This window comes from Astyanax mexicanus, chromosome 16 (genome assembly GCF_023375975.1).
Source record: "Astyanax mexicanus isolate ESR-SI-001 chromosome 16, AstMex3_surface, whole genome shotgun sequence".
NCBI classification, from domain to species: Eukaryota; Metazoa; Chordata; class Actinopteri; order Characiformes; family Acestrorhamphidae; genus Astyanax; species Astyanax mexicanus.
In genome coordinates this window covers 23795723-23809758 of record NC_064423.1, presented here as the reverse complement: position 1 = coordinate 23809758, position 14036 = coordinate 23795723, and the positions used below count along the sequence as shown (strand labels likewise).

Here is a 14036-nt window from a genome sequence, read left to right as displayed (position 1 = left end):
ACCAGTGCATTAAGTACCGGTAGTTAAATCTTAAAGAGATGTAAGTAGTTGTTAAAAGTGAGCGGTAAACTGTCACTGAGTATTGATTGCCTACTGTTTTCCTGTATGGATCCTGAAGACCATCACTGGTGAAGAGCGATGAGGACTTGCCACTAGATGCGCTGCCACTAGAAGCACCAGTATTGTCCCTTCTTACCTGGCCCAAATACTCACTACAAAAAGGCCCATTCTTCCATTCACATAAAATGAATCAATAAGGGCCAAGAGAGTGCACCATTATCATCCTAACACCCGCTAAAGGCTGCTCTTTGTTCTCCAAATTGTTTTTTTTCTATGATCTGTTCATGAAAATAATGATCTAAGCACATTTAATAATGATTTAAATCACATTGTTTGTGATTATGGAATCAGAGACCAGCCTGAATTTCTTTTGTTTGTGTTTGTACATCTGTTCTTATTTGTGTTGTTTTGTTGTGTTTTTTTTTCTTTTTGACAAAAGAGCCCCATGTCGTTTTGCTAAATCCCCAGTCTCTGGGAAGGTTTCCAGGCTTTTGCTGGTCTGTGCATTAAAAGCTAATGACTAAGCACTAGCCATGTAATGCATCCTTTTGCTAGTGTTAACACTGGGACTTAATAGTCAGTAATGCAAAAAAAAAAAGGATATTTTTTTTTATTCTATTTAGGGCATTTTTTGATGTTGATGCTGCTTTTGCTTTGATGTGGGGCTCTTCACTGACCCTTCTTTCTGGTTATTATTACATTCTCGCTCTCCCCCCCGCTCCTTCTCCACAGATGATAGTAAGTACGGCAGCACTCTTCTCTGTGCGTCTGTCTGTCCCGCAGTCCGTCAGTGCCGGGTGCCCTCACCCCCTTACCCCTATTCCTTCTGCTCTATGTGGCTGCAAAGTCCTTCCCGCCCCATCCTCTGTGTCCTCATCTGTCAATTACACCTCTTCGTTTCTGTCTCCTTCTCTCTTTCACCCGCTCTCTCTCCATCCCCCCTGTCCTCCCCTCGTTTCCAGCTGAAGTGGCCGCAGCATGGTGCATTCCTGGTCGACTCGGACAAGGCCTCCCCCCAAACGAATCCTTCAATCTGCAGCCCCCCCAGATCCCCCTTTCTTCTTACCCCTCTCTCTCACCTTCACTTTCTCCTCTGGAAGTGGCGCTCTCTCTTTCACGCTTCCACTGTCACTTGTTGCTCCCCTGCATTGCGTGGCGGGTTTCTAGCCTGGGTGAATCCGGTGGTGGCTTTGTGGTTTTGGTCAGTAGTTGGTGCCACCCTCCCGTCCACTCTCACTTGTTTGAACCCCTCTCTCCTCTGTCGGTCCGTTGCTTGCGTCTCAAACTCTCGATTCTGACCTTCCGGTCTGCGCTCTCTGCGCATTGTTTTGTCAATCCTATCCTGGTATTTGGTTTATGATTGTGTTATTAAAGTGGTTAATCTTAAAACAGCTGGGTGTATGGGTTCTTATCTGGAAAGAACTTCTACTTTCGATATAAACTCTATTGTTTTAGGTTTTATGTGAAAATATAATAAGGGGCTGTTTGTGTAATGTTCTTTTCTTCCTTTAAAATAATGTCATTTTACACATGACTAGTCTAGCTGCAGTCACATTAGGCTTCTGTAGGCAAATTTCCACTAGCAAAATTGCATTAATTTCAATCGGATGTGTCCCTTTCCAGTAGCACACCTACTCTGGCTGTGCTGACCTCCGAAACAGCAGTCTAGGTCTGAAGACATTATAACATTATTAACATTATATCTAAACACAACTGTTACTTTTCATCTGGCTCTGAATAAAAATAAGACAAGACAATTTAGCCAGCATGCTAAAATACCTAAATTACCCCACTGCCCCAAAAACAATGTTGTATATCCATGCATTTTTCTACTAAAACACAGTGTGCCACATACTCGCAGTAGTGAGTATGTAAATATCTGCCATTATTGTTCTGTTTTCATTTTGTGTTTTATTGTTTGTGGTATGTAAAATACCTAAATTAGAAGAGGGCAAAAATCACCTCCTGTCTAAAAACGGTGGTTATTTTTATAGCTTTCTGTTAACTCTCAGTGTTTGTAGCATGTATGTAAAGGTCTGATGTTATTATGCTTATTTTTGTATTGTATTTTTTTGTGGTAACTAAGGTAGCTAGCTAGCATACTATATGCTACATTAGCTCCACTGTTGAGTCATCACACTGCCCTAAACACATATGTTATACATAGTTTTATCTCAAACTCACTTTATGGTTTGTTTATAATAAATTGCATAATAATGTTCCGTAGCAACTTCACACGGTTTTGCTGTTTCTGGGTATGTAGTTTTGTGTGTGTGTGTGTTTTTTTTTTTTTTTTTTTTTTCGTTTACTTTTAATTTTAGGTAACATTTTTCACTTTTAATTTTTGTTGGCGTTAGCAAGTTTGCTAGCATTATCAGTAGAACTTTATGGTGAACAGGCTTCTGGTCTAACTCCAGTCAGCAACTGTTTTGCAAGGCGATGTGAACTACAGATAAATAGTGTGACTGCAGCTTTTTAAATATTTATTTCTTTCATCACTGTTAATTGCACTTGACATTGTTCTGGTTAATTTTATTATTTAATATATGTATATTCCACAATTTAGCTTCTTTGTCCTCACCTTTTTTATTTATTGCTCAGAAATGTGTTTCTGCTTAGACATTTCCATTTGTATGCTTGTAGGTTGCTCTGCACTGATATTGAGGCTTATCAAGTCAGCCATTTCCGAAGCAGATGGAACTCATCAGATATAGACAAATTTACCTTAAAACAGGACTGGTCCTGATATGATCAAGACATTTAGTGTTTTTAGCTTTTGATTTCTGATGTACCATGCACATTTTTAGGAAGTTAATTTAATTGGCCTATCAGTTTGTCAGTCCCTGTCAGTCAGCCAGTGTGAGGAAGGCAGAAGTACTTCTGGAGTTAATAACGCTGTCCTCTCTTCACAGGGCAGGGTGAAGCTTGCTTGTCACAGTGATGTAAGGACTACCACCCCTTTAGTTTCAATGTGTCCTGTCTTTCTTTCGCTCTCCATTTCTAAATGTCTCTCTTCTCTGTGTCACCTGGGTCCCCTGTCTCCAACCAAACTGATGGGAACGAACCAGTTTCTCACTTTTGTTTTCTCAGATTTTCCCTTAGCAGTAGCTCTCTCCATCCCAGCGTCCCTGTTCCATAGCCGAGTGAATGAAACAGGCCTTCAGGCTACACTTAGCATTCAGAAACCTTTAGTTTAGACCAGAAAGTGCATGTTGTCACGTTAGCTGGTTTGCAGCCATGGACAGTGCATTAAAAGTCCATGTTGGTCTCATTGATTATTTTTGTTATGTTTGTATGGTGGTAGAAATGCAGGGTTATTTGTATTGAATGCCGCATTCTGTTTTATTTCCTGAATGTGTTTAAGTTGAAGTTTAATCATAAGCTGTAATCGTATGGGCATTGGAGCAATGCTAAGGTGCACAAGCCTTATTCACTAAGTGATATATCCTAACTAGTGTATCGCCCAGTACTAGATACCAGATATATCACCACAGTGTTGTCACACAGGCTGTGGACCTCATGGATTTTATAGATTTTTCAACTCTTTCTCTTTCTGTACAGTGCTGTCAGTTGTGTCTTCTGTACGTAGCTAGTTTACTGTCTTGCGTTTCATTCTATAAAGACTATGTCTGTCTGTGAGTTTGTGAGAAACTGTGTGTGTGTGTGCGTGCGTGTGTAAAAGTGTATGCAAAAAAAAAAGATCTTTAAGGTTTGATAAAGGTGTCTGTGTGTGCTTGTGTGTGTATGGTAAGTGTGTGTGCTTGTGTGTGTATGGTAAATGGGTGTGTGCTTGTGTGTGCATGGTAAGTGTGTGTGTATGGTGTGTATGTTTCAGAATGTGCGTTTGTGTCTGACTTTTTCAACTGTCTGTTGCTGACCTCTGTTATGTGGCATTTTTGTCTAATGCACTGCCTACCTCAGTCACCTCACTAATGTCATTTCCCCTCTCTCTCTCCCTCCCTCTGTCTGTTGCTTTTCCATTTTGTCTTTTCTTTTCGTCATCCTCCAGGGTACACAGCTGATCTTTAATGCAGCGAAGGAGCTTGGGCAGCTTTCCAAGCTGAAGGTAACCTAGTTAATTAATACTATGTATGATTGAAACGTATGATTACCGCAATTCTATTAATTCACTGTAGCTGTTGAAATCACTTACAGTTTGTGTGTTTTTCCATTACAGGAGCACATGGTGCGTGAGGAGGCCAAGGCCTTGTCACCTAAGCAGTGTGCAGTCATTGAGTTGGCCCTGGATACTATCAAGGTAGAAGCTAAATTCTTCTGTAAAAAAGAAATACCTATGTATGCTAGTTCTTTGAAAAGTTCTCTTTAAACAGAAGTTTTTTTTGTTCATACTTTTCTTACTTTTGAAATTAAAGGTATTAAAACAATTTTATTCTTTTGTTGGAGCTACTGTGTCTATGTTATAGGGATTTCTACTATATTTTAGAGAATTGCTGTGAGAATTTGGTTACATTCAACATAGGGCCAAGAGGTTAAAAATCATTGCTTGAAATATAAAGCTGCAGAAATGTCATAAATGTTGGGCCTGAATTGCTGAATTGACACATAAAAGAGATTTCAGATATAAAACTGTTATGGGCCCGTTAATGAAAGCCGTAAAGCAACACCAAACAAGCCATGTCAAAATAAAAGACTACTACAAACAGTCAGCTGTGACCCAGTCTGTGAGATTTGTGACCACTGTTAAATATTGTAAACATGAAGGCACACTGGCAGAAAAAACGAGATAAATCCTTAATATCCAAAAAATGTAAGATATGAACCCTGTTTTTCAGTAACCAGTAACTGATCTGTTTTTTAAGATTTAGGGAATAAAATGTTCTCTTCACAGTCCATATGTATCTAAGCAATTCTGATGAAGGCAGTTGTGTCTCTTTACTGTAGAGTTTGCTGTAATATGCCAGGTAGCTGATATTCATCCTGTATGGTTGCAGCAATATTTCCATGCTGGAGGAGTGGGTCTGAAGAAAACCTTCCTGGAGAAGAGTCCTGACTTGCAGTCTCTCCACTACGCCCTGTCCCTCTACACACAGGCCACAGACAAGCTCATCAAGACCTTTGTCCAATCACAGAACGCACAGGGTAAGCATCTTAATGTCCTTCTGCCTGTCATTTGCGTTCTTGTTGTTGGCTTGACAGCTGGTGTTTGTTTATGTCCTTGTAGTTTCTCCATTTTTCTTGGCTGAAAGTTAATCTTTGACAAAGTTATTACGTTCTGCAGATTATATGCAGATGTTCCTGTTAGTGTTTCTAAAGCTCAACCTCTATTTTCACATTCCTGTCAAGAAATACAGATGTTTTGTGAAGACCAGGGGACCAAGACACTCTTTCTCTCTCTCTCTCTTTTTCTTTCTCTAATTCTTTCTGTGTGCTTTTCTTGTTATTATAGTTGTGACTATGCTATGGGAATCCTGACACAGTTTGGCTCTCACTGCCTCTGGCAGCGAAGCCATTTTAATGAATGATCACTTGAAATGTAATTAGAATAAATGTCACTCCTTTATTTAAGCTCTTAAACATGTGCAAATGCAATGGAGCAAATGGAGTAGTGTCGAAGAATGAGTGTTAACAGTATAATGAAGCTATAATAGAATAATATACTGAATATCAAAACAAATATCAATAGCCTGGAAGGATTGTCAAGCTGTTAGTGTGTTTTTCCTCTTTTGTCTCTTTTTGTCTCTCTTTTTTTCTTTCTTTCTTCCTTTCGCTCTCATTGTCTTCTTCTGCCTCTCTCTCACTCTCTCTGTCTCTCTTTGTACCCTACCTCTCTCTTTCTTTATCTATATCTTTGTTTAACTCTCCTTCTCTTCCCTCCTGCTCTCCTCCCCCTCTCTCTCCACCAGTTCATGGAGGGAAGGGGGTGAGGTTCACCCAGAGCGAGGATGTGTACCCCGAGAAGGGTACGTCTGCACTGGGCTCAGCGCCCTGCACCACCAAGAATCAATGAGTGACCCACACCAAACCATCCCCCAATCAGATCATGCACATCCCCATTCAGATGGCCCAGTCGCATGCCCTGCAAGTACCCACATCCCCCCTAAACAGAGGCAGTCTCAGTCAGCCAGACCGCCTCGTGCATGTACGAGACCATGGGACTGACTTGCTGTATGTGCGCATACATCTGTCGGACATGTATACTGGCACTACAGAAGGATGAAAGCCCAGGATGAAGTGTGTGATTTTGAATGGCAGAGAATGAGGACTGCATACACACTTCTGCAGTGTATGAGGAGCACGTGCGCGATGCTAAGGGGAAGCCGTGACTCACGACTGCTTGGGCTCTGTTTTGTGTGCCTGTGCGAGTGTGTATGTGTGTGTGTGGGCGTACAAGTGACAAGCAAGCGAGCCGGGACAGCGAGCAAGTGAGATGAGTGAGAGACTCTCATCTACTGAAAAAATGTATTCATCTAAGGCATCTGAGTGAGCTTCAGGTTCCTTTCATATTTCTAGGAGTGTAAATCTTTGAATTTGATCAGATTTGATTATTTAGTTTTTTAGGACTTGGGGTTTAACGATACTCTCATGACCATGACAAGAAGTCAGTTTGGTTTACAGGCCTTTTATGATTGATGTTCTGACAATATATTATTAACAAAAATGTAAAAAGAATGGCTGTAGCAGTTTAATAATTTTAGGATGCTTTGATTCATGTTTAACACACTTAATAAGGAGAGGCTTTAGTTAATCAAGAAATCTTAAATTTCACTTTGATTCGATTTGGCTAAGTAGAAACAGAAATGCACCAGAAGACTAGAACTGCAAATGTGACTGCAGGACTATTTTCACAGTAGTGCAATACATTTACTAATTTACTAATAACAACACATGCATCACTGTACTTATTTTGCTTACTCATATTGTTTATCTATTTTATGCCTTTTATTACTGAATGTTGGAGTGACAGTAATGGGCGCTGACTGAGTTTGTCCAGAGGCAGGGTATGTCCTATGTGTCTCTGTTCAATGTTGCCCCCTTACACACACACACACACACACTGATGGACACAGTTATCCCTCCCCCACACAAGATGACCCCCCCAACATCCTGCCTTCAGGCAGCCCATCTCACAGAAGACGTGACATCATGGTCTCAGCCAATCAGAGTAGGCCTCTTAAGTCCGGTGTCTGTCAGACTGCATCAGCATTCGGAATGCCCAGTTGGTCATTGAGGACCTTTAGGAGTAGCAGTGCTGGGACTAATGTAGCTGCAGCATGAGTTTTAGCATACATGCTCAGTCAGCCCTATATTGCTTACACTGCAATATGGTGTCTTAAAGTCCCAGTGGGACCGCTGCATCCCAGATCAAGCTTACATTCGCTTGTTTCTTTTGGGTGGAGTTTCGTTCTAGGCAGTGCACGTCTCTTATACTGCCAGTCAAAGTAGAATGCACGTAACTTAGTACAACCAAAGAGAGGGACTGCTTCTGACACCAACTACAGCAGCACATTCAGTCTTCTTTATGTGTGAATACGTGTGAAAATGATGTAAATTTATACAGAAATGTAATTAAGAGAAATACTAGTGAATAGTAGGAATGCAGTTGGGAAGTCTAATCACTTTAAAATTACTGTGTTGCTTTGTGAGCACCCCCTTTTTGTTTAATAATTACACAGGTCGATAAAGTGGAGTCCCATTCTTTGCAGTAAACTGTACTGTCATGTGTCAAGTGACAGCTTCGTGTATTACAGTTTACTGCAGGTTTGTTTTCTTGGATATACATTTCTTTATTTCTCTGAAACATCTGAGGTGATCTGAGGACTTTGTTGGTGTGTGTGAGTTTGCTGGTGTGTGTATATGTGTGTGTGAAGATTTTCATGTTCTTATGCATGTACAGAATATATATGCATCCGCTGGAGTCCATGAGCATACAGGGATGAACGGCCTTACTGCCCCCTGCTGGACAAACTGAGCCAGCATCTGTTTGCATGACTCCTTTTCCCCTCCCTTTTCAACATCAGTAGCATGGAGCACAGACCCCAGCAGACGTCGGGGTCCTTCTCACTCTCACACACATTCTGATAGTGGGATAGCACCTGCTGTGGTGTGCTACACTGATAACATTTGGCTTTGTGTTGATCAGGGATGAGAAACTAAATAAGGAATGTGATTGATTAATATCAGTGTTGTTTTTCAGATTCTTTTTCATTTATGTCTGATGTCTCATATTCATGTGTTTAGTGTTAGACCATATAAAATAATAAGATAACCAGTGATAACCAGCTTTAGCAATCAATTAGGTTTAACCTAAACAAAACTTAATATAAACTATGAAAAATGAAGTCAGATTTCAGTTTTCTTCAAACTAATTTGGTTTCCTATCCCTGATCCTGATAGTTATTAATCTGTGGTTTGTCTAATGGGTAATTACAGCAGAGTGTGACCCTTCTAGCAGAATGTCAGCCAGATCCACCTTGCAGTGACAGCTGGGACCAGCCATTTCAGAGATTTTGTGTCTGTCCTGGAGCTCTGAGTGACAGAGTGAGAATGGGCACAATTTGGCATGTCCCTGCCTGCATTTGAGCAAGTGGAAGGGAGTCCTGTGAAATGCCCCACCTCCCTTTCTGCTGTTCGAGTGATGAAACATTCACTTTCCTCCCCATGGATCAGACCCTCCTGCACATGCACAGACCAAGTGAACCTCCATGGCATGTGTGCAGATCAGACAGAACGGATCTCACATAAAGTGTACATAACCTCATGCGGTCCTTTTGGTTGTCTTTGGGTGTTGCATGTCTTTGAAGAGTCTGAATCCAAAGCTTAGCAGCTTAGCAGATGAGATGTTAGCTAGTAAGCACCAGATACCCTTTAATTCTGTTCTCTGAGCATCAGTTTAAAAGCTTAACATTTTTCTATGAAAGTGTCTTCTAACTGACGAAGACGTAGGTGCTGTTTTAGCAGTATTGCATCTTCTCCTCCATGTTCAGTTCAGGTTGTCCAGGCAGGTCTATCCTAAGAGTGTGTGTTGAAGTGAGAGCCTGTTGTGAATGATCTTCTCTCCTGAATCTCCCCAGGCTCTGGTGTGGATGATGCTGTGGGAGAGGTGTCAATCCACGTGGAGATCTTCACTCATCCCAACACTGGCGAGCACAAAGTCACGGTGAAAGGTCAGTGATGGTCTTTTGTGTCTTCCAAAATATTATTCTGAATGGATTTTATTGGATTATATGAGCAATGAGAAATGCCTCTCTTTATAGTGGTGGCTGCAAACGACTTAAGGTGGCAGACATCAGGAATATTCCGGCCCTTCGTAGAGGTCTACATAATCGGCCCCCATCTGAGCGATAAGAAGAGGAAGTACGCCACCAAATCAAAAAACAACAGCTGGGCACCCAAATACAACGAAACTTTCACATTGTGAGTAAAGTCTACATCCTGATTTTAGTTGCTAATATTCACCTAAAATGTATACAATATCCAATGGATATTTGCTCTGACTGAGGGTTTTAGGAGCAACCCTGTTCTCATTTTCTGTTGCAACCAGACCTTAGACCCAGTCGTAACACAGCATACACACAGTAGTGTAACTGTTCTGTCCTTTTGTACTGTCATTACACAAATTCAAACAGAATTAAGCACATTCAGATCACTGCTTATTGTATATGGACACCAGAGCATATCTCAGAGCAGTGGTAAGTACTGGGTTATTATACTGTTTAGTACTGTATATTTACAAAATAAAATATATTCAGCCTTTTTTGGTAATATCTTAAACTGTGCTAGTTTTATTCAAATAATTCTTCTAATACTAGATTTTAAATACAGGCACATTCCTAATGCACCCAAAATATAATACGTAATATGTATAATACGTAAACCAAACTTAATATGTTTATTTGATTTATTCAGACCTTAATACATATGCATTCCATAAATTTTTTCAGATGACAATTAAAGGGTGTACTGTGTTGGATTTAGACTTAATATCTACTATCAATTAATGTCTTTATTTTAGAATTTGACAGTATAATGACAGTATTTCACTTGTTTTTCTTGCATCAGACATGCAGTTATTCACTTTTCTGGGTCTGCTGGCTTACAGTAGTTTGTCCTCTGCTTCATCAGGTGTGGGACTGGCATGTCCTAAAATAACTCCAACTGGGTTATGGTTATCCAAAAATGTGTGCTACAGTGCTCATTATAAAGTTTCAGCAACCGAACGAGTCACTTAAACTCTCTTAGCTTTGTTCACTTTCTCAAATTGGGGTGTACATACTGTTTGTTTGCACCTTTGTGCCTTTATATTTATATATGTTTGTTTGTTTGTTTGTTTGTTTGTTTTCCCCCAGCATGTGTACAGTACTGTGCAAACATTTTAGGCACCTAAGTAAAATAGAAAAATGCACATTATCTGATGGAATTGAGAAATCTGCAACCAAGCTTCTCTTCTACAAACTTATTGTTCCTGTTTACTGTATTAATGTGTTTTGGGATGTGATCTGTTTTGCCCTGAAATGTAATGTGCTTAGATGCCTAAAACCTCTGCACAGCATTGTGTATTTTGAATAACAGCAAATTTCTGAAAAATCTACTTTTTGCCCCATATTAAATTAGCTCTTTCATATTTGCTTCATAATAACAAAATGGTCTTTTGGACAGCACGCTGAGCAACGAGGTGGGGCCAGAGTGTTACGAGCTGCAGGTGTGTGTGAAGGACTACTGCTTTGCGCGGGAGGACCGGACGGTGGGCATGGCGGTGCTGCAGCTAAAGGACGTGGCGGCGCGGGGCAGCGTGGCCTGCTGGCTTCCCCTGGGCAAACGCATCCACATGGATGAGACAGGCCTGACCGTGCTGCGCATCCTCTCACAGCGCAACAACGACGATGTGGCCAAGGAGTTCGTCAAGCTCAAATCTGACCAGCGCTCGGCCGAGGAGGGCCGAGGTAGCTAAAGCACAGGTGCCGTTAGGTGTTGTGAAATCACTGCCCACATCTTCTTCTTTCTTAAAGTGTTGCACTAACAGACACCTAAATACACATAAACACCCACTCTTTACAGAGCCGAATACACTCTAACACCCCAACTAGGACCAAAAATCATTTTATCCGTTGAATAGAGATGGACACTGCCATAACCTGCCATGAGTAACCTGCCATAACAAGCACAGTGTGGCATCCAAAATGATACAGGCACAAAAACCTTGTATCTCTTTAATACTTGATGTTTGTGATGTCCTTGATTTTTAAAATACATATTATACAAGACCTCATTGTTAAAAAGATATTTAAGGAATAACATTTATCTAGTCATTCATACATATATGAAAGAAGTTTATTAACAATTACAGATATTCTATGAAAAATCTATAAATATATATATATATATATATATATATATATATATATATATATATATATATATATAGAGAGAGAGAGAGAGAGAGAGAGAGAGAGAGAGATAAAGATCTTAATAATACAAGAAATGTTTATTATAGACCTTTTGGTTCTTTTTCCAAAAGAAGAAGAAGCAGATATATGACAGTCTGAGTGAAAGCAGGGTTGCTACATGTAGTGCCATTGATGCCTCCCGCCTCCCCTTTTCCCAGAACCCCTTCCCCTAACGTCTGTTAATGATGTCTGAAACTCTGTGGAAACCTCTTCTGTAACTGCCTTCTTCATTTTGTCAATCATTCCTGCACCTCCTCATGGGTGTTTTTAATGTCAGGGTTATTTCTCTATCGCTCTCAGTGTGATGTCCTTTTCCTCGACTACTTAAAGGCACACTTTTTGTAATAGGGCCAAAACCTCCTTTGGTTGGAACTTTTGGAAAATTATGCAAACTTTTAGATCAAGCACAAAAAATAATATTTAAAAATGAAACACTGACTTGCAGTGCAAGTACTTTGGACCAAATACATCTCACAAAGCAGACTACATTGCTTTCACACTACCAAGTAATGATGTGAATGGGGAGAAAGCTACTACTTGGCCATTCTCATTACTGTAAGCCCTTCAAATGTGCAGTCTAGGTGTGAGTCTACGTTAAAGTTCTATTTGTTTCATTTCTAATTCCAGAGTAGATGACTATAAATAATAAGCTAGCAGAGTTGGCCAACACCTGGCTCAGACTTAAGTAATGTTTTACAGCTCTTGCTACAGCTCATTTATTATTAGCAGCACACTCTTAAAAATAAGGGTGCTACAAATAGTTCTATGTGAAATGTATTTTTAAAGAGATACTTGCACATTGGATACTTGCATTGCATAGACAAAAAAAAATAGTATGAACAAAAGCTATTTATTTCATGGTTTAATGATTTTGTAAATATACACCATTTCCTGCATTGCATGCCATCCAACTAATTCCAAAAAAGCTGGAACAGTAAAGCATGTCATTTATTTATTTTATTATTATTATTTTTTAAGCATATCGAGGACATCATCAGTGCTTAAAGGACTCTGACCCGTATGTACATATTAGAGCATAATTAGTCCAGTTTAAAAATCACTGTACTTAGTTTGGGAAAGTATTTGATAAGTCATTCTAGGGATTTGTCTACTGATTTTGTCACATGTATTGTGAAAACTATCAGGTAACCTGAAAATGTTTTAAATATCATGATACAATATTAGGACCATATCGCCCAGCCCTAATTTGCTCACAAACAGGAGATCGTCTAGCCCAGATTTGCTCCTTAAAGCTCACCTTCCGCGAAAATCCGATTTTTCTTGTTTTTTGTGGAATACAGTAGGTCTCTCCGAGTTGAATGTGTACACCTGCACATTAAACTGTTTTGCAGCCCCCATTGTCTGCAGGAGCTAAGCAAAGAAATCCCCCCTCCCCCCCTCCGAAAAACGGGTGAATTTTGAATTATCTTTCTGCCTACATAAACTCACAGAAACTCACAGACCAGCCCACCTTGGCTCGAGAAACTCCCAGAGGCGGAGCTGAAGCGACGCAACATCACCGCTCATCAGTTAGGAGGTGGGAGGCAGTGAGCGGCAGAGCGGTGGAGGGGCGTCGCAGTGCTCCTAGCCAATCAGAGGAGAGATATTTGCATGCTGTTTGCATGTATGAATATTCATGAGCAAAGCTGGAATCCGGTCATTTTGGACACACCCCTAAAACAGTTCATTAAAAAAGAGCTATACAGAGACACCTGAGCACTTTTTTTTTTACAAAAACGGCTCACGTCATTCATTCATACTAGAGACCACAACTAGACATTTTAAAATGAAAGAAAAAACGACGGAAGGTGAGCTTTAAAGCTTTAAAGGATTTTTGTGTCAAATCATGATTACAATCACCCTTTGAGATTGCCTGTTTGTAATCAATTTAATTTAATTTTTAGCCCTATATTTATTTGCCTTATACCAGCTTTTTTGGAATGTTACAATACGATGTCTGCAATGTAGGAAGATATTTTTAATGACATTTTATTCAGAGTTACGTACGGTTTTAGGGTTTGTTTTATTTTTTTGAATCCAAGCTAAAATAGTTATTTTATGCCATCATTCAGACTACTTTGTAGCACCTTTATCTTTATTTTACAGAGTGCATTAGCATTGTTGGGTAAAGTATTTTTGCTCAAGCACACTGCCAGTCCCCCCCCTCTGCCCCATTTCTGTCTGATCTCAGATCAGTTGTTTTGTGTGGAAGCATGTGTGGTAGATGATGGGAATGCATGAGTATGACTTTTTAAAAAGGGAACGTTGTGGCTTAGGGCAAGGCACATTGCAGTGCGACGTGTTCTACTGGACGCCAGTGATGCCGATTGGTGAATATCGGCCAGCAGTCGTGCTCGGATAGGACCCTTGACGACTTGCTGCCTCTTTAGGATCATTCTGTGGCCATTTACTTTCATAAAGTAGCATAAATTTATTTTAGTTTTAACATAATTTCCTCTTTACATATCACTGCAGACTTGATAGCAGGAAAAATGTGCAAAGTATCCTGGATTAGAAATCATTCCAGTGCTGTTCCCATGGCAACCTCAGATCTCTTCTTGCCACCCGTCC

The 14036-nt window shown here is 40.2% G+C and overlaps 1 protein-coding gene across 8 annotated transcripts in view; it reads left to right on the top strand.

Moving 5' to 3' along the window:
- Window positions 1-11383, top strand: part of unc13a (unc-13 homolog A (C. elegans)) — a 43414-nt gene extending 32031 nt beyond the window's left edge. For 2 of the 8 annotated variants that reach the window (XM_049465490.1, XM_049465495.1), the window contains 8 exons: window positions 2973-3002; window positions 4070-4126; window positions 4238-4318; window positions 5013-5160; window positions 5925-5981; window positions 9093-9185; window positions 9276-9435; window positions 10678-11383. In XM_049465490.1, coding sequence (XP_049321447.1) covers window positions 2973-3002; window positions 4070-4126; window positions 4238-4318; window positions 5013-5160; window positions 5925-5981; window positions 9093-9185; window positions 9276-9435; window positions 10678-10969 — 918 coding nt within the window. In that variant the 3' untranslated portion in view covers window positions 10970-11383. The remainder of the gene's footprint in view (window positions 1-2972; window positions 3003-4069; window positions 4127-4237; window positions 4319-5012; window positions 5161-5924; window positions 5982-9092; window positions 9186-9275; window positions 9436-10677) is intronic. The other 6 variants (XM_049465491.1, XM_049465497.1, XM_049465496.1 and 3 more) reach the window with 3 other exon arrangements.
- The last annotated feature ends 2653 nt before the right edge of the window (window positions 11384-14036 follow it).